Genomic DNA, 21,721 nt, shown 5'->3' on the forward strand with positions numbered 1-21,721 from the left:
AACCCTTTAAGGACCAGGCCCATTTTGGCCTTAAGGACCAGACCAATTTTATTTTTGCATTTTCGTTTTTTCCTCCTCGCCTTCTAAAAATCCTAACTCTCTTATATTTCCATCCACAGACCCATATGAGGGCTTGTTTTTTGCGTCACCAATTGTACTTTGTAATTACATCACTTATTTTACCATAAAATATACGGCGCAACCAAACAAATATTATTTATGTGGGAAAATTGAAAAGAAAACCGCAATTTAGCAAATTTTGGAAGGTTTTGTTTTCACGCTGTACACTTTCCGGTAAAAATTACATGTTTTCTTTAATCTGCGGGTCAATACGAATAAAATGATACCCATGTTATATGCTTTTCTATAATTGTACCGCTTAAAAAAAATCTCAAACCATTTTAACAAAATTAGTATGTTTAAAATTGCCCTATTTTGACTACCTATAACTTCCTCCTTTTTCCGTATATGGGGCGATATGAGGGCACATTTTTTGCGCCATGATCTGTAGTTTTTATCAGTATCACTTTTGCTTAGGTTTTACTTTTTATAAATTTTTTATAAATTTTTTTGGAATAAAATGTGACAAAAAAGCAGCAATTGTGGACTTTTTTTTATTTTTTTACGTTTACGCCGTTCACCGTATGGGATAATTAACAATATATTTTAATAGTTCAGACTTTTATGCACGTGGCGATACCAAATATGTGTATTAATTTTTTTTTTTACGCTTTTTTGGGGTTAAACGGATGTTTTACTTTTTTATTGGGGGAGGGGATTTTTGAAATTTTTTTACTTTTTTATTTTACATTTTTTTACTTTTTTTTACACTTTTTATGTCCCCATAGGGGACTATTCATTGCAATCAGTTGAGATTGCTAATACTGTGCAGTGCTATGTATTGGACACAGCACTGCTCAGTATTATCGGTGATCTTCTGCTCTGGTCTGCTTGATCTCAGACCAGAGCAGAAGACCCCGGGAGACGGCCAGAGCAAGGTGAGGGGACCTCCGGCCACCATGCTGGATGATCGAATCCCCGCGGCAGCGCCGCAGGTGATCTGATCATCCGTTCTAAGTACCGCAATGCTGCAGATGCTGTGATCTGTATTGATCACGGCATCGGAGGGGTTAATGGCAGACATCCGCTCGATCGCGGATGTCCACCATTTCCGGCAGGTCCCTGGCTGCTGATCGCAGCCGGGACCTGCCGGGCATGACGCGAGCACCGCTCCGGTGCTCGCGATCATGTCGGCGCGTAAATGTACGTCATGGTGCGTTAAGTACCACGTCACCATGACGTACATTTACATTCATTGTCGTTAAGGGGTTAAGGGAATTCCTTAACTATGTAACATGTAAATGTTTAGTGTATCAATTGATGTTGATATCAACTATACTCCAGTGGAACACATTTTTTTATTTAATGAACTGGTGCCAGAAAGTTAAACAGATTTGTAAATTACTTCTATTACAAAATCTTTACCCTTCCACTACTTAGTAGCAGCTGTATGCTTTCTTTTTGAATTTATTTTTTGTCCTGTCCACAGTGCTCTCTGCTGACACCTCTGTCCATGTCAGGAACTGTCCAGAGCAGCATAGGTTTGCAATGGGGATTTTCTCCTGCTCTGGACAGTTCCTGATATGGGCATCAGGTATCAGCAGAGAACACTGGACAAGACAAAAAAGAAATTCAAAAAGAAAAGACTTTCCTCTGTAGCATACAGCTGCTAATAAGTACTGGAAGGGTAAAGATTTTTTAACAGAAGTAATTTACAAATCTGTTTAACTTTCTGGCACCAGTTCATTTAAAAAAAATGTTTTCCACTGGTGTACCCCTTTAAACGGGTACTCCGCTGTAAACATCTTATTGGGGATATGATGCTAGATTGCGGGGGTCCCGCCACTGGGGACCCCCGCGATCCCCGATGTGGCACCCTTGTCATTCGGTGCACGGTGTGAACTCCACTCCATGACCAATGACTGGCGATGACGGCCGCCATGCCTCCTCCATTCACATCTATGGGAGGAGGCGTGACGGCTATGTACAAGCCATCACACCCCCTCCCATAGACATGAATGTAGGGGGCGTAGCGGGACCTGCAAACTTCCGTGTTCCGAATGTCGCTGCTGCCGGCCCAGAGATCGCGGGGTTCCCCAGCAAAGGGACCCCCACAATCTAACATCTTATCCCCTATCCTTTGGATAGGGGATAAGATGCTTACAGCGGAGTACCCCTTTAAAGCTTCTCTGTAAAGGCCTTAATGGAAAACTAGTATGAGGTTGTGGCTATATTAGGCAAATAGGGTAAAACTGCATTAATATTTATAGTGTTTATTATATGATTCTAGTTTTATATTATGATCTATACTATTGACTTATGTGATAAATGAGTTCCATGGGTATGTGTTTTGTTAAAGTTTTCTCTCGATTGATAAGTATTGGAATCTGTGCTTCCATATTACTAGAGCTTTATTTTGCTTATAAAAAAATATGTTTTTGTAGAGTACAGAGAAGGACAGCGCAAGCAAATACAGAACAAAATGGATCCAAGTACTAAGAAGGCCAAATTTTTGCTGTATAATGAAGGGATAGTCAATAATATGTGTCCAATTGTAACAGGACAGCCTGACACCCTAGAAAGTTGTGCCTTCAATGCTACTCTTCCCCTTGTAATGATAGTACATGGATGGTCGGTATGTATTTCATTCTGCTTTTATATTCTTTTTTTATTGTTATTTAAAACTGTATAAACTTAATGGGGTAGTCTCATCATAACAACTTTTCATTTCAAAACCAGCCTGGATCCAAAAATATGAAAAAGGTGAAAATCTGTACATTATAGTATTTCTTTGTGTCGGCTTCACTCTGGGTTTTGGCTAATAACACTCATCAAAATAATGTCAACCAAGCCTAAGTGCATAGATGATAAATATTTAGCTCCCTGGCCCATACTCCTACCAGTACAACCTTAATAAGGTGACGTTTGTATGAATCTTGATAAATATAATTGGCTGAAATATCCCTTTAACCCCTTTCCACATTTGGACATATTATGAACTCATATGAACCTAATTTATGGAATGATGGTGGAGCTCAGACTGTGATGTGGGTCTAAGGAACCACCGAGTGCACAACTGAACAGTCCTGTACCTATGGGACCTTAACGTCTAGCTTATGGTTAGAAACGATTGGCTCTTAGGTTTTTCAAACCTCATAAAACGAGGGAGATGGAAATATGTGATATAAAATCTTTTATGTCTGTCACCTAGTATGATATTTGAAATGCCTGAGATGTTCTGACTTCAAAAATGTAATATTATGTCCAGTATATGTGTACCCTTCATCTTCTAGGGGGCTGGATGTACATTTCACTGCAATGGCCCATATTACATGTAGCTCTGATTCCAGCTGTTTATCCCTTTAGATGCCAGGTTCAATAGCAATGACAGAGAGCCAAGTTTCCATTGCATTGGGAAAGCCTAACAAACATCAGGCTTAGCATGAATATATAATAAAGGAATGGCCTAATATTTCTTGCGCATGAGACTAGGGGCGTGAGACTAATGGCTACAATAAATAGTGTACATGTGCTCGAGACATGGGAGAAGGTGTATGTTGCCCTTGGGTGTTGTGCAGGTTTTAATCTGGATTTGAAAATAAAGAAGTTCTAGTTTTATCTCCATGTGCTGGATGAAGTATTTATCTTTCTACAAGCTGCTATATACCTTGAATAGAGAGGACCTGGGAACAGAAGAGTTTTATGAATTGGGTGAGTAGAAACTCTTTGTAAATGGCCTAGTATATTGCCTGCCAGTTTCTTACCAACAGGTTATAAGGCTATGTCCAAACTGTGGAATTTGGAAGTTAAATATACAAACAAAATGTTGTATATACCCCAAAATAGTGTCAATTAAAGTGTCACTGTCATAAAAGTTTATACTTAATTTCTGCGAGTTAAAACTGCAACTAAACAGGTACCCAATCACAAATTCTAAACAGCCGTTGTTATGCTGCACAGTAGCTCTCTGCACTGTCCCTCCTTGCTCTCAATCTCTATATAGCTATTTCAGATGCTGTACCTAATGCCAGAGATAGAGAGAACCGGGTACGGCATCCAGAAAAGCTATTTACAGATACACAGCACCGGGAACAGTTGAGCAATCAGTGTTGGTTACGCTCTACCATCCTCTGCTACTGTCAGTACTCACTCAGCTAAGTACTGGCAGGAGCAGGATGTTCCCAGTACTGTGTATATGTAAACAGCTTTACCGAATGCCATACCTGGTGCTCTCTATCTCTGGCATTGTGTACAAAATCTGGTATCTCTATATTAAAGATAGAAAGCATCAGGAGTTGTGAGGGACGGCGCTATGCTTCATCCATATGCAGCTATTGTGTATGGGTGCAGCATAGCAACAACCCTTCATATAGAGTCGTCAACAGAAAACTTTAACAATCATTATTCTCTTATTGTGACTATGCAATATATATATATATATATATATATATATATATATTAACATTTAGAAGCATTGCATGTTAATGCATGTCATCGTTTCTAACATCTTTGCTGTGTTTGTTTCTAGCTTGATGGAACTCTGGAAGCTTGGATACCAAAGATGGCTTCTGCATTTAAATCCAGTAATAAGCAGATTAATGTCATCATCGTGGACTGGCTGTCTTCTGCCCATGTACATTATGCAGTTGCAGTACAGAATGCCCGATTTATTGGTCTAGAGATGGCAGAATTTCTGGAATGGCTTGAAGTAAGATTACAACTGGGTGGTCAAAAGTGTTTAAATGATAGTGTAAACACCACATAAAGGTTGGTAATGTACATTAGAACAATGTTGTCTACACCCAATTTCAGTGGGTTCCGATGAATTAAAGTGGGAGTGTTCGAACATGTAATGTGTATGGGGTTCAGGTCAGGTATGTTGGATTTCATTGTGCGCAATTGTTTTGTTCTCAGAAAATAAGCCACTACCAGATATGTCTGCTTTATCCCCTTCCCCCTAGAGAAAAAATGATGGCAATCTCTGTAAACATTATGTAATTGATATTCTTTTTTTATTTGGGTTATACTAATACCAAGGAAACAGTCATTGATCCAAACTTAATAAGATACAGCAGTAAGTAAACATTACTTTTAAAGATGTCTGTTCTTGGAACGAAAGGAATCCAGCATAAGTAATAGTTATTGAAGTCATGGCTTTTATGAAAATAATTCTGGATATTGCAGGATGGCTTTTTTCCATTAGCCAGTGACTATGTTGTTTTCTACATGAACCAGTGTGCATTATGAATAACATTGATGGTAAAATGATGCACAAGATAAGATGTAGCTAAGGAAATATAAAAAAAGAAATGACTATAATTATTGCTGAAGATGAATCTACCTCCCTAGTTATCACCCACTGTGCTAGTATCCTGTCATTCATGTCATTCACAATAATAAGTTGTCACCTAAGAGCTCAGGCTTTGGGAAGCATTTAGCAGAATGATGAATACCAATAAATACCCAACAAATAGTATAGGAAACTCAACTTGTTATATACACTGCGGTATTAACACATAAATATATAAAGATCATTTATTATTTTAGAGCAGTGGAGAGCAAGTGTACATGGGTAATATGCTAAGGATTCATTCAGGGGAAGTAGCCAAGTGTATCACATGCTGAAACTTTTATTTGTCCTTTGATATTCAATTCTGTCACAAAGAACTAATAATTTGTGTTAGTATCCACCAGTACTTAACCTCCTGTTTTTCCCCATTAAAGAGAACCTGTCATGTTAAAAATGTATTTTATACTGCAGGCATCATGTTATGGAGCAGGAGGCACTGAGCAGATTGATATATAGTTTTGTTGGAAAAGTTCCAGGATAACTCGCCATTTTATAATGTAAACCTCAGCTCATTCTGGGCTAAGTAGTCATATGGGCGGTGCTACTCAGTGATTGACAGCTGTCTGTGTCAACCACTGAGTAGGACCGCCTACATGATTACTTTGGCCAAGAATGGGCAGAAATTATAGGAATAAATGACAAGTTATTCTGGAACTTTTCCAACAAAACTATATGGATTTTTTTGGACTGTATTTTCAATGTGACAGATTTCCTTTATAGTGTTAGACTCTCCCACAAGAGGATCCATGAGCGGGTTTTAACTTTTGACATTTTTGCAGGCGGTTTTTATTCTTTTTTGGAGTTTAGCGATCCAAAAAAGTGATGGAGATACCTTTTTTTTAAATAAAATTTTGTAGGGTACCATTAAAAAAAATTATAAAAAAGATACAGTAGTGATGGAAAAAATTGTATTTAACAAAATTAATCTTTTTTAACACAACATTTTTATACATTTTTAAACAGGGATCAATTTATGTGTGCGGGCAGGGCACTAAAAATGTAGCCGACAATAATAAAAATGTAGTGTGTGTGTTTAACTTTTTTTTTTTGCATTTTTTTAGGTAGTACTTCTACTCACATCATGGAACACACTGTTCCATGATAGGAGTAGTAGTTACCTGCACTAATTGACAGATCGTCCTGGGTCCGTTGCGATCCTTCTGTATAAGGTATAGATGTGGGCAGCCGCTCTTCTATGGTCCCCTGCACTGCCGTATATATGCACCTATTCATATTTCCTGCAGAGAGCTGTGATTGGCCACATGGTTCCAGCCAATCACAACTCTCTGTGGTAAATTTGAATAGGTGTATATATACGTCAGTGCAGGGGACCATAGAAGAGCGGCCGCCCACATCTATACATTATACAGGAAGATATAATTGGTGCATAAAAACATACATATGTGACTGAGAAATTGGGGGCCCCTGTGTTTTTAAAGGGAACCTTACAGACAGAACATGCTTCTGTTGCTGAGGGCAGCACAATATAGACAGGCATGCCATTTCCAGCGGTCTGCCACTTCTGCAAGTATGTACAGTAGTTTAGTCAAACTTACATACAGCATTGTGAGAGAGGAGTCCAGCATATTTAGGCACCGCTCCCCTGCCCATCTGCTGATGACTGACAGGCTTCACTCTATGTACAGTGAATGGGAGAATCTGGATGAATACGTCAGATTCATCACTTGCCGCACTGGGCTCATACTGCAGACTTCAACATGTATTATGTATCTGCATATGAAAGACTGCTGGAAACAGCATGTCCGCCACCGTACCATGCTACCATGCGGACATGCTGATTCCAGCAGTCTTTCATATACAAATACATAGTACATGTTGAAGTCTGCAGTATGCGCCCAGTGCGGCAAGTGATGAATCTGACTTATTAATCCAGATTCTCCCATTCACTGTACATAGAGTGAAGCCTGTCAGTCATTAGCAGATGGGCAGGGGAGCGGTGCCTAAATATGCTGGACTCCTCTCTCACAGTGCGGTATGTAAGTTTGACTAAACTACTGTACATACTTGCAGAAGCGACATACCACTTGAAATGGCATGCCTGTCTATATTGTGCTGCCCTCAGGAACAGCAGCATGTTCTGTCTGTAAGGTTCCCTTTAAAAACACAGCGGCCCCCATTTTGTCATCATACAGGAAGATCACAGCGGGTGTACGAAGTGACACTCGCTGCGATCTGTCTAATAATGCAGGTACTACAGCTCCCAGAATGGAGTAGAGTATGCTTCATGTTGGGAGTAGTAGTACCTGCAGTTAAGGACAGATCACAGCGGATGTCACTATTGACACCCGAAGTGATCATCCTATCTATTGCAGAGATGCAGAGCGGCTTTCTCCTGCACTCACATCTCTGCACTATACTCCGGCCAGTGATGTGAATAGAACATTACTCATTCATAATTCCCGCTGAGAGCAGTGATTGGCTGCAACCATCCGGCCAATCCCCACTCTGGGTGGAATATATGAATGAGTGATGTGAATTTCTATTCACATCACTGGCAGGAGTATAATGCAGAGATGTGAGCGCTGTATAGAGCCGCTCCGCATCTCTGCTATATTATGGACGATCGCATTGGGTGTTAGAAGTAACACCCGGGGTGATATGTCTATTAGTACAGGTAATACTACTCCCATCATGGAAAAAAGTGAAACACACACACTTTATTAAAAATTAATTCAAATTTCCTTATAAAAAAAAATGTTTTTGTTAAAATAAATAAAATTTCCATTCCTACTGTATTCTTTTTTTTTTTTTTTTTGGTACCCAACAAATTTTGTAAAAAAAACGCCAAAGGGGCCAAAGAAGGCAAATTCCACAGAAAGGTAAAAAAACACCAGAAAAAACACCAAAACAAAGGGAAAAACAGTGGCAGTTTTTCTGGGATTTTTAAGCCTAAAAAAATGCAATGCAAAAACCTTAGTGGAATCCTAGCCTTTATGGTATAAACCAAATGTTATTTGTGATAGCACAATCTCAATAATTCTCACTTTGTTTCTGACTGTAAGCTTCATAGAGGAGTAAATTACTGCACAATAAAAATAGAATGCAAAACCCAGATTAGTCATAAACAAAAATGATTTTATTGCCATATCACAATATATAGTCTATGGCTAAGAGCGGAGAGTGACTGAGATAACAAGTGGCAGACGTGTATTTCCGTCTATTTGGTGTCCAGCTCAGAACTGTATTTCTTTCCTTCTGGATAGTAATGCACCTGCCAGATTTACTCCTTTCCTCTTATTTTATGGCATTGTTAAAGCAGTAGTTCAGCGGCCATATAATCAGCCTCAAGATGTTCAGCTAAGTTAACTATTCTGCGGTGTACTGGTGCCAGCACAAACATTTGCATTGTAAAATATAACAGCTATATTTATTTACCTTAGCTTCTGCTTTCTCATTTGCATTGGTGACTTGTCATTCCCAGTAGCTGGGAAGCAGTTTGCTCACAAAAAGAATCATAAAGAAAGGAAATGATTTTTTTCAAGCCATGCCGGTCTATATAGAAAGATGATGGAACGTTTTACCTTTCCTGTATAAGAGTAGTATTACTGTACGACAACACAGCTAGAACAGAAATACCTGAGAAGAGGAAAAAAGTTATTGTGCCCTAAAAAAGGGAAGGACCCCTTTAATGAACCTGAACTGTATATGTATAAGAGAACTGCTACAATAGGAATTTTTAGATGTAGATGTGGAATTATAAAGAGTTCATTAGCCTCCTTTTTTTGTATGGTTGTTTTGTTTGTAGGATTTAAAGGGGTACTCCGCCTCTAGACATCTTATCCTTCCCTATCTAAAGGATAGGGGATAAGGTGTCTGATCATGGGGCCCCCGCCGCTGGGAACCCCGGGATCTCTGTGCAGCACCCAGCATTCTTTTAGAACGCTAGGTGCGGGCAGCTGGGGTTGTGACATCACAGTCACGCACCCTGTGACGTCACACCACACCCACTCAATGCAAGTTCAAGGGAGAGGGCGTGGCGGCCACCACACCCCCTCCCATAGGCTTGCATTGAGGGGGTGTGGTGTGGCATCACAATGGGCGTGGCTGTGGCATCACGCTGGGGCAGCGGAGTACCCCTATAAGTGTTTCTGTATAGTAGATACTTAAATTGTTGCAGAACCTTTGTTTCAAGTCGAAATGGAATCTTCATGTCAGTTGCAGATTGCATTGCATTAACCTGTCACCTGTACTAGTCATTTAAAAAAAAATGTCCCAGACATGTGTGAAAAGTTTTGATCAATCGGAGTCTCAGTACTGAGACCCCCACCAATCAAGAGAACTAGCAGGGAGAATCACACTAGCAAACTTTGCTTCTCAGCTCTCTGCAATCTCTGTCAGGCTTCTTTGGACAGCCCTATAGACTTATAATGGGGCCACAGGATGGAGATCTAGATCAGCAGGGAATTGAAGCGCGATACTGCGTGCATCTCCCCAGTCATTCTCCTGATTGGTGGAGGTCTCAGCAATGAAACCTCGAAGGATGAAAACTTTTGACATGTTTCTGTGACATGGCAAAAGTTTTTTTTTTTTTTTTTACATGACAGGTACACTTTAAAGGGAATCAAATTATTGAGTCATGGGGACAATAGACTGCTAACAACCTCTGGTTACAATGTGACTAATAATACAACTTACTGATACATGGAATGGGATTCTCCACTTTGGACAACACCCATTTGTTAGATAGATCCCTTGACAATAGGCTGATCATATAGTGTTCCTCTGCCAGAACCTCCAGTGATCAGCTGTAATGAAGGAAAGAAAACCTGGCAGCATTTGTTAAATGTACCTGCAGCGCCACCACAGGGAAAATTAAGTATTACACAATCCCTACTTCAATCAATGTGTTCTATGTGTTAGACAGGACAGGTCCGTTAGAGTGAGAGACAGGCTTTGTAATTGCTGTACTCTAGGCAAGAGTTTCCACACAGGGACAACCCCCCCCCCCCCCCCCCCCCCCCATTTAACGTAAAATGGCATGATAAGGTATATGATAATGGGTATTCTATACTGGAACACCACTTTAAGGGTAAAACTATACGTTAATCTGTCAGACAGTAGCAGCACTTTGCTACTTCAGCCGAATCCTGAAAATTGTGTTCACCAACATTGTATATCTGGAAAAACTGCACTAAACCCTGTTTTACAGTACAACTGGGACAGCCATTTCTTTTCTTCAGATATCATTTTAATTGTACTGTGTTCTCAATAGCAAACATTGTCCTGTGCTCATCTAGCAGTTGTCTTGATCTCTAATTCATGATGTTTTCCAGTCATCCATCCAATTTCCTAGAAGTAATGTTCATTTGATTGGGTACAGCCTTGGAGCTCATGTATCAGGATTTGCTGGCAGTTATATTAGTGGATCAGACAAGATCGGAAGAATTACAGGTAATGTGTAATTATTTACTACAATCCTGCAAAACAACTCATTGCAATAACGTATTGACAAATTCCATACACAATCCCATATAGCACTGTGTAATAAATAGGGTGTTTCCAGGAGTCACATCCAGTCCCCATTATTACTTATAGGCACCGCTAGAGTGCAATCGTTCTACCTAATGTAAAAAAAAAGAAAAGTACATTTCGTTTATATTAAAGCACAGAACTCCAACTGTTATCTACACGGCTCAAAAAAATAAAGGGAACACTATGATAACATCCTACATATGAATGAACTAATTGTATGAAATACTTTTGTCTTTACATAGTTGAATGTGCTGACAACAAAATCACACAAAAATTATCAATGGAAATCAAATTTATCAACCCATGGAGGTCTGGATATGGAGTCACACTCAAAATTAAAGTGGAAAACCACACTACAGTCTGATCCAACTTTGATGTAATGTCCTTAAAACAAGTCAAAATGAGGCTCAGTAGTGTGTGTGGCCTCCACGTACCCATATGACCTCCCTACAACACTTGGGCATGTTCCTGATGAGGTGGCGGATGGTCTCCTGAGGGATATCCTCCCAGACCTGGACTAAAGCATCTGCCAACTTCTGGACAGTTTATGGTGCAACGTGGCATTGGTGGATGTAGCGAGACATGATGTCCCAAATGTGCTCAATCGGATTCAGGTCTGGGGAACAGGCGGGACAGTTCATAGCATCAATACCTCCCTCTTGCAGGAACTGCTGACACACTCCAGCCACATGAGGTCTATCATTGTCTTGCGTTAGGAGGAACCCAGGGCCAACCGCACCAGCATATGGTCTCACAAGGGGTCTGAAGATCTCATCTCTGTACCTAATGGCAGTCAGACTACCTCTGGCAAGCACATGTAGGGCTGTGCGGCCACCCCAAAACCATTATTGACCCACCGCCAAATCGGTCATGCTGGAGGATGTTGCAGACAGCAGAATGCTCTCCACGGTGTCTCCAGATTCTGTTACGTCTGTCACATGTGCTCAGTGTGAACCTGCTTTCATCTGTAAAGAGCACAGGATGCCAGTGGTGAATATGTCAATCTTGGTGTTCTCTGGCAAATGCCAAAAGTCCTGCACAGTGTTGGGCTGTAAGCACAACTCCCACCTGTGGAGGTCGGGCCCTTATACCACCCTCATGGAGTCTGTTTCTGACCGTTTGAGTGGACACATGCACATTTGTGGCCTGCTGGAGGTCATTTTGCAGGGCTTTGGCAGTGCTCCTCCTGCTCCTCCTTGCACAAAGGCAAAGGTAGCGGTCCTGCTGCTGGTTTGTTGCCCACCAACGGCCTCCTCCACGTCTCCTGTTGTACTGACCTGTCTCCTGGTAGCACCTCCATGCTCTGGACACTATGCTGACAGACACAGCAAACCTTCTTGCCACAGCTCGCATTGATGTGCCATCCTGGATGAGCTGCACTACCTGAGCCACTTGTGTGGGTTGTAGACTCTGTCTCATGCTACCACTAGAGTGAAAGCACCGCCAGCATTAAAAAGTGACCAAAACATTAGCCAGAAAGCATAGGAACTTAGAAGTGGTCTGTGGTCACCACCTGAAGAACCACTCCTTTGTTGGGGGTGTCTTGCTGATTGCCTATAATTTCCACCTGTTGTCTGTTCCATTTGCACAACAGCATGTGAAATTGATTGTCAATCAGTGTTGCTTCCTGAGTGGACAGTGTGATTTCACAGAAGTGTGATTGACTTGGAGTTACATTGTGTTATCTTAGTGTTCCCTTTATTATTTTGAGCAGTGTATAAACCCTCATCTTTCTTGTATAATTGCACTTTATGGTTATTATCTGCCTGTTTAATTATGCAGCTGTTTCAACTGCTATACAAGAATACTACTTTTATGTAGCGCTACAACTCTACATACTACAATGTTTGGCTTTTTTATGAGTCTATATTTCTGGGTATACATTCCAGGACACAGAAGGGTTCTGTCATTGCTTTGTTTTATTATCTTGTTTCCCGATCTTTACTTCCTGTCAAATGGCTTTTCTTCATTCAAATTAAAGACAGTGGAAAAAATTGAGAATGGGCTACTAGGGAACTTGAAAGAAGAGCAGAAAGGACTTTAAATGTATGTGTAATTAAAGAGTACATGTCAATTTCTATATTTGTATATATATATATATATATATATATATATACATATATATATATAGTAAGGAACTGTCCTCGGGGATTCACTCTGGGATCGTCCTGGACTACGCCACAGGATGCATTTCTTCTCAATGAACCAGCAAACAAACGTTTATAATGCAAATCTTGCCAGTTTTATTAGACAGGTTGCAGGGAAAAAAATAAACAAAAAGCAGGAACAAACAAAATCCTAGACCGTCTGGTCACTGACTAAACAGATCAGCTTGTCCTGACTAACAACTGCTGAGCTTCCCTCAGCCGGTTAAACATATGTCCCCTGCAACCTTCTACTCACAATTCATGTCACTCTTTGAGCCACTCATAGCTTGGGCTGTGTACTCCTGAGCAGGCTCTGTCTCTCCTCCACAGCCCACTTGCTGTCTCCTAGTAAGAGCCCAGATTAGACTGACTCTCCATCTTATATACACACCTCCCTTCCCTCCTTCCTCATTAATTAAGAAGCAGGTGAGATTCTCCAGGGTTAGCCAAGGAAATACACCCTTTCCTTGCCACCTCTTCACATATCCCCCCCTCCCTTTGCTCAGACCACCGGGAAGGAGCACATGTATTTGAAAGGCAGAAACCATCTTTCTTTCCTTTCTCTGGGAAAACTTTTGTCCCACAGTCTCTTAAGTCCTTGACTTCTTTCTTCCGGACTTTTACCAGCCACCAATTGCAAGTCTCTCGGTCACACCTCTCCAGTACCAGGTCCTTCACCCTGGTGTGGGCAGGGTTCTTGAAATTAAGGACCGAGAGGACCGATGCTACTAACCTTTGTCTTCTTCTGGCTTGCCAGACCTCTGCCTCTGCTTCAGAAAATCTTTCGGCCTCAGTGGCTTCACCAACCACTGTCTTGTTCTCTGTAGCTTCAGAGGACCTCCGACACGGGTCCATCTCAGTTTCAACTTTAGAGGACTTCCCACTTGGTTTCACCACAGTTTTGACTTCAGTGGACTTTCCACCTGGTTTCACCTCAGTCTTGACTTCAGTGGATTTCTCACATGGTTTCACCTCATCCCTTTCAGCTTTCTCTTCAGGGGCACCAGCTTCCTCAGGTTTGGCCTCTGAGTCTTTGGCTCCTTCAGATTCTTGTGTAGAATCAGCTTCTACTACTGTTTGGCTCTTCACTGCAGCTTCTTCAGGCTTACTCTTCTCTTCACCTGTAGCTTCAGTTGTGCCATTTTCTTTACTCACAGCTTTTGAGGTTGACTCTGGTTTAGCTTCTGCTTCAGAGGATTTCTCTGCCTGAGCATTACCTTCAGAATTTTTGGTCTGCTCAGGTTCAGAGGATTTCCCACCTGACTTTTCCTTAGTCTCCACTTCAGAGGATTTCCCACCAGGTTTCAGCTCAGTCCTAGCTTCAGGGGACTTCTTACAGGGCTTCACCTCAATCTTAGCATTAGAGGACTTTTTACCGGGCTTCAGAGAAAGCATCCCTGTATCCCGTAACTTCTGCCCCAGAAGCCTTTCTTGAGCCAATTCCACCATAGCTTGGTCTCTGCTCTCTTTTAGAACTTCCTGGTCCTCTTCCTTTTTCTCACATTTTCGCTGCTTACACTGGAGCTTAGCGGACTTCATCCTCTCACTGTCAAGTAACTCTGTCAAGTCCCTGACAGTATCTTCCAAAGACAGCAATTGTTTCCTCAACTGTTCATTGTCCGCCAGCACAGCCACCTACTCGTAGAGTTGCGCTCCCAGCAAAACCAAGCCAGCTACGTGGGACCTTCTGCGCGTTTAGTTCTGCGCTTCCAGGCTCTCTTTTAAGATCTTCATGTCATCTTCCAGCTTTATATATTTCAGCTGCTCACTCTTGAGCTTTGCGGAGATCATCTTCTCAAGGAGCAAGTCATGGTCATGACGAGTACATTGAAGAGCATGTGCAAGGGCATTCTTCGCCTTGACTTCCTCCTCAAGTTGTCTCTTAGCTTTAGAGACACTCTCCAGATTGCTGGCAAGAGCATCAACTTCCATCTCCATTTCCTTCTTCTCTTTTTCAATTTTTTCCATGGCTACCAGCCTAGCCTTGTGATCACTCCGCAGAGCCTGATATGCACCATGTAGAAGACTCACTTCTTCTTCCTGGAATGATATCTGCTTGGCCAGACTCTCCACTTCACTCTCCTTGCTGGTCACAAGATCCTGGGAGCGGGAAAGTTCATCCTGCAGAGCCACAAACTCACTTCTGTGGTGCTCCATGACTTTTTCCAGCTGAAGCCTCGCTACTTGCTCTTTCTTAAAGTCAGCAAGCGATTTGTCCCTCTCCTCTGTCAAGCGATGTACCTCTTTTTCTTTCTCCATTAACTTCACAGAAACCATCTGCAGGGATTCTTCCAGATTCTGGATCTGCTCCAGTTTTTTCCAAAGGCCAGCTCATCTTTTCCGAGACCTTTTACTGACAGCGGTCTCCTCACTCTCGCTGTTAGACCTTGAGACATCCTCTGGTCCTCTGTCAGACACTCGAACCAGCTCTTCTCCATCTCTAGATGAAGTCTCCCCCTTTTTCGCGGTTGTGGCCACTTGTGCCTTGTTATTATAATCAACAACAAGTGCCACCGACACCTGGCACTCTTCATCTCCCACCACGTTGGCAACTCTGGAGACTCTTGCTAAACACTGCCGTCGGACCGGCAATGCCTTGGCGGTAAGTTCGTTGCCCCTAGCAACAACTTCAATGGCTCTTTGCCCCAGCAAGTCAGGGTGATTCCCGAACAGTTCCTCTGAACTGGTTCTCGGTTCCTTGGCAGACTTTTCTTTTGTCTTGTCACAGTCTCTCCACGGCCTGGCAAAAACGACTAGGGCTCCTTGGTCTGCAACAATATCTGGTCCATTGGTTCGACCTTCCCGTTACAACCCCTCTCTGGTCCAGACACCACATCTCCTTCACTTAGGACTCTGTCTGTGACCGTAAGCGCAGCCCCCAGCTCCACCGGTACTCTTTTCCAGAGTTTTGGTTTTTCCACAGCCATCTCTGTAGCTTATTTTCCAGTCACCTCTTTAACTTGACTCGCAGACTGATCTTCAGCTCTCCTAGTGGTCTGGCACACTCCCACCTGAGATATACCTAGGGTCTGCTGACACTCCCCCTCCTCATCCTCTGCTGAGTTACTGTCCCCTGCTATGTGGTGAAAATCAAGTGTTGTGAGCCTATCAGGTGTTCCTGCTCTAGTCACCTGACTATCTTCCCACAACTGTTGAAAAAATGGAAAATCCTTCCCCAGCACTACTTCATACTCTAAGGTAGGCTCTATTGCAACCTTGTGACTTATGGTACCATAGGGAGTAGAAATACACACATGAATTGTTTTATAACCCCAAAGAGCGGCTTGTATAGACATTACAGCAGGGTCTGGCGTTCTGCAGCTGGTCTTTACCAGACTTATTACACATTTTGGATCTAACAAAACCATCATCTTTTTACCTTCTATTTCCAGCTCACACAGGTTTTCTTTTGTCCTGCGAGAGGTGGGAATAGTACTCTTTACATCAGAACACCTTAACATAAGTGTTTCAAGAAAAACATTAGAATAGTCTTACCAAACTCTGGTCGGGACCAAACTCTGGTCGGGACTTCACAAATGGAATAACGTCTGGCATAATTCTGCAAACAGTCTGGCAGCAATCCAGTTCCACAAGTAGTGGGATTCCACCCACCAGTAACTCACGGGTCCTCTTTTCCGTCTTGGTGACCACAGCTTGTGGCCCACGTCGGTTACTCCCAGCAACGGCCTTTCAAGGTTGTCCCATTTCCTTAAAAAAAAAAATCTCGATCCGTTGCCCCTAGCAACGCTCCTCCTCAGACACCAAACTGTGCTTGAAGTCCTCTACTGGGCTCATCCGACTTGCAACATGCAGGGGGTTGCTCCTAGCAACGGCTCAACTGCAACTCATCCATTGGTTGCCCTTGGCAACGGTTTGCCCGCATCCTCCACCATATTGTAAGGAACCGTCCTTGGGGATTCACTCTGGGATCATCCTGGACTACGCCACAGGATGCGTTTCTTCTCAATAAACTAGCAAACAAACGTTTATAAAGCCAATCTGGCACCTTGCCAGTTTTATTAGACAGGTTGCAAGGAAAAAAATAAACAAAAAGCAGGAACAAACAAAATCCTAGACCGTCTGGTCACTGAATAAACAGATCAGCTTGTCCTGACTAACAACCACTGAGCTTCCCTTAGCCGGTTAAACATATGTCCCCTGCAACCTTCTACTCCCAATTCATGTCACTCTTTGAGCCACTCATAGCTCGGGCTGTGTACTCCTCAGCAGGCTCTGTCTCTCCCCTACAGCCCACTTGCTGTCTCCTAGGAAGAGCCCAGATTAGACTGACTCTCCATCTTATATACAAACCTCCCTTCCCACCTTCCTCATTAATTAAGAAGCAGGTGAGATTCTCCAGGGTTAGCCAAGGAAATACACCCTTTCCTTGCCACCTCATCACAATATATATTTATATTACACCATAGCTGTATAGCTCTCCATGTTTATCTGCATGTTCATGTTTCACCTATATCCTTGTGCTGGCAGTGTGCTGCTGCATTCTTCTGTTGCTGTATATTTAGCCTAGTAGCGTGCACCTGCTGACCAGGTCCATATAATAGTTTGGTATCAACTAAAGTGCTGGCTGACTTATTCTTTGTCTGTCTTGCACATACGGGGGAGTGGCTACCTCCATGTTGGCCTTGCACCCCACCCACCTCTATCAGGTGTGTATATAAGGTGTCTTGGATGTTCCAGATCCTGCCATGCTTACACAGAAGCATATTCACAGTGTAGGGTCCGTCCCAATGAGGCCACCTTATCGCGGTGGGATGGTCCAAGCTATTTGACCGCCGGCAGAGACAAATTTGCGAGCTAAGTGCCTCACTATCCCATAGTTTCACATTTGCATCTATTACACCATAGCTGTATAGCTCTCCATGTTTTATCTGCATGTTCATGTTTCACCTATATCCTTGTGCTGGCAGTGTGCTGCTGCATTCTTCTGTTGCTGTATATGTATGTGTATATATATATGTATGTATGTATATATATATATATATATTGTAAGGATTCCTCCTTGGGGATTAGCTCTGGGATCGTCCTGGACCACGCCACAGGATGCGTTTCTTCTCAAAAAAACAGCAAACAAACGCTTATAATGCAAATCTGGCACCTTGCCAGTTTTATTAGACAGGTTGCAGGGTAAGAAATCAACAAAAAGCAGGAACAAAACAAAATCCTAGACCGTCTGGTCACTGACTAAACAGATCAGCTTGTCCTGACTAACAACCGCTGAGCTTCCCTCAGCCGGTTAAACTTATGTCCCCTGCAACCTTCTACTCACATTTCTTATCACTTTCTTTGAGCCCCTCATAGCTCGGGCTGTGTACTCCTCAGCAGGCTCTGTCTCTTCCCTACAGCCCACATGCTGTCTCCTAGGAAGAGCCCCAACTATTCTGTCTCTTTTCCTTTTAAAACACACACTTTCCCTTCCTGATACCTCATTAATCAGGCCACAGGTGGAGCATTCTGCAGAGATAGCAAGGGAAATACACCCTTTCCTTGCCACACTGCCACATATCCCCCCCCTCTGCTCAGACCACCGGGAAGGAGCACTTGTATTCAAAAGGCAGAGTCCAACTGCCTTTCCTTTTCCTTGAACAGCTACGATCAACAGGTTTTGAGGCAATTGGCTTCCTTCATCAGTAGATTTTATCTGCACCACTTCAATGGTGCACCCTTCTTTCATTCGCACTTTCATCAGCCACCGAGCACAAGACTTTTGGTCACCTTTGACAAATTCCTTGTAAAAAGCTCCATTCATGTCACACCTTTCCAACACCAGGTTCTTCATCTTGGTCTGTGCAGTGCTCTGGACACTAGGTGCGGACAAGGCAGATGCTCTAAGCCATTGTCTTCTTCTGTCACTGGTATGACCATTGCACGAACTTTGCTGGTGGCCAACCGAGCCTGTATCACCCATTTGCAGGTCTTCTAAGTCATCCTCCACAATTTCAGGAGGCTTCCCTTTAATGCACCTGTCCATCTTCTCCTTGAGACGGACTCTTCTCCAAATTCTACTTCTGCGGACTTTCTTCCAGTGTTTTCTAATCCAGTGCCTCTCAGGGTTTCCACCACGACCCAGTCTTTAATCACAGTGACCTCTTTTTAAGGACTCTGCTTTCTTATTAGCCCTTTCTTTAGGGACACCGACTTTCACAGGCTCATTTTTAGGCTGAGAACTCTTGGCTCCTTTAGCCAGTTTTTCACCTGCACCTTCAGATGTGTCACTGACTTTACTTGCAGCTTCTGCAGTTATCTCTGGTTTAACTTCTACCTCAGATAACTTCTCTGCCTCAGAATTTTCACCATGCAATGTTAATATCTCTGCAGCTTCAGAGGACTTCCCATATGGTTTCACCTCAGTCTCAGCTTCAGAGGACCTTTCATATGGCTTCTTCTCATGGTCTTCAGACTCTACTGTTTCTTGTGTCCATTGTTCAGACTCCGCCTTTTTTAGAGAAAGCATCCCTGTCTCCAGTAGCTTTTGCCCCACAAGCAGTTTTTCTTCTTTTACACGGACGGCTGTGGCTTTGGCCTCAGTTTCCATCTGAGACACTTTTAACCTCTCGTTAGCCAGTTCTACTATAACTTGGTCACGGCTTTCTTTTAGGACCTTCATGTCCCCTTCCAGCTTTAAACATTTCTACTGCTCACTCTTGAGCTTAGCAGAGTTCTTCTTCTCACTTTCCAGCAATTCTGTCAAGTTTTTGACAGTATCCTCCAGGGACAGCAGTTGTTCTCTCATCTGCTCATTGTCTTTATTCAGTTGCGCCATCTTGGACACTTTCTGCTCATAGACTTTTAGCTGAGCCTCTTGTTCAGAGAGCTGAGTACCCAGTGAATCCAAGGCAGCTGCGCGAGACTTAATATGCGTTTCGTTCTGCGCCTCCAGGCTCTGCACCTTATGAGCCATTACCACTTTCTCCTTCTCCAGCTCTTCCATGGCTACCAACCTAGCCTTGTGATCACTTTGTAGAGCCAGATATGCCCCACACAGGACATTCACTTCTTCATCCTTGAATGAGATCTGCTTGGCCAGAATCTCCAATTCTCTCTCCTTGCTGGTCATAAGACCCTGGGAGCGGGACAGTTCATCCTGCAGAGCCGCAAACTCACTTTTGTGGCGCTCCATATCTTTCTGCAGCTGAAGCGTTGCTTCCTGCTCTTTATTCAAGTCTGCAAGCATTTTTTCTTTCTCCTCTGTCAGGTGATGAACTACTTCTTCCTTTTGAGACAATTTAGCAGAAACCATCTGTAAGGTTTCTTCAAGGTTCTGGATCTGCTCCCTTTTTTTACCAAGACCAGCGCGTTTTTTCCGAGATCTCTTACTTACAGCGGTCTCCTTACTCTCACTGCTGGACCTTGTGACATTCTCTTGTCCTCTGACAGTCACCTGTGCTTGGCCTGTCTCTTCCTTCAAGCAAACTCGTTCAGACTCTTTTCCACCTTTAGGAGTAGTCTCCCCCTTTTCAAGGGTCTTGGCCACTTGGGCTTCAGGGTAGTTCCCTGACAGTCTCTCTAGACTGTCTCTCTGCTCACTGGCAGACTTCTCTTTCACTTCAACACTGTCTCTCTGCTGCCCAGCAGAAAGGTCTAGGGCTCCTGGGTCTGCAACAACATCTGGTCCAGTGGTTCGACCTTCCTGGTAACGATCCATCTCTGGTCCAGACATCACATCGCCTTCACTCAGGACTCTGTCTGTGACAGTAAGCGCAGCACCCAGCTCCACATGTACTCTCTTCAGTACTTCTGCATTATCCACAGACATCTCTGTAGCTTCTTTTCCAGTCACCTCTTCCAGATGACCGCGCAACTCTAGCCCCACCTTGGGCTCATCTTCAGCTGGCGGATGGAACCCATGTTCCTGTACCTGATCCGTTTCTGGTTTCACTGAAGATTCTGTTTCAGTCAGAGGCACACTTGTCACTTGAGTCACTGGATCCTCTTGGACTTGACTCACGGTCTGGTCTTCAGCTCCCCCAGCAGTCTGGCAGACCCCTATCTGACATATATCTAGTGACTGCTGACACTCCCCGTCCTCAGCCTCTGCTGAGTAACTCTCCTCTAGTGTGTGATGCAAGTCAAGTGTTGTGGGCCTATCAGATGTACCTGCTCTAGTCACCTGACAGTCTTCCCATAATTGATGAAAAAATTTTAAATCCGTCCCCAGTACTACATCATACTCCAAGGAGGGCTCTATTGCAACCTTATGACCTATAGTACCATAGGGAGTAGAAATACAGACATTAACCGTTTTATAACCCCAAATACCAGCCTGCATAGACACTATAGCGGGGTCTGGCTTTCTCCTGCTGGACTTTACCAGACTTATTACACATCTAGGGTCTAACAAAACCATCACCTTTTTACCTTCTATTTCCAGCTCACACAGGTTTTCTTTTGTCCTGTCAGAGGTGGCAGCAGTTCTCTTTACATCTGAACACAACATAAGTTTTTCAACAAAAACATTATCAGATTGCAAATGTTCAAAATTTACAGGACAGTTCATAGCACTAGGACCTAACTCAGGCAAAGTGTGTTTTGTTACATTTTCTCCCAGTCCTGCATTTAACATTTTCTGTTCACCAGATTTTTTCAATCCGATCTGCACAGTGTGAACAGTCCCATCAGTCTTCATGAGGGGTTCCTCACCCTCACATGATTT

The 21,721-nt window shown here is 42.9% G+C and overlaps 1 protein-coding gene across 1 annotated transcript in view; it reads left to right on the top strand.

Annotated features, from left to right (window-relative positions):
• LIPC (lipase C, hepatic type) overlaps nt 1–21,721 on the top strand; it is a 187,358-nt gene that overhangs the window by 133,160 nt on the left and 32,477 nt on the right. Inside the window, exons 4-6 of the mRNA XM_056572424.1 lie at nt 2,505–2,695; nt 4,589–4,768; nt 10,705–10,822. Coding sequence (XP_056428399.1) covers nt 2,505–2,695; nt 4,589–4,768; nt 10,705–10,822 — 489 coding nt within the window. The remainder of the gene's footprint in view (nt 1–2,504; nt 2,696–4,588; nt 4,769–10,704; nt 10,823–21,721) is intronic.

The sequence above is a fragment of the Hyla sarda genome, chromosome 4, assembly GCF_029499605.1.
Source record: "Hyla sarda isolate aHylSar1 chromosome 4, aHylSar1.hap1, whole genome shotgun sequence".
Taxonomy (NCBI): domain Eukaryota; kingdom Metazoa; phylum Chordata; class Amphibia; order Anura; family Hylidae; genus Hyla; species Hyla sarda.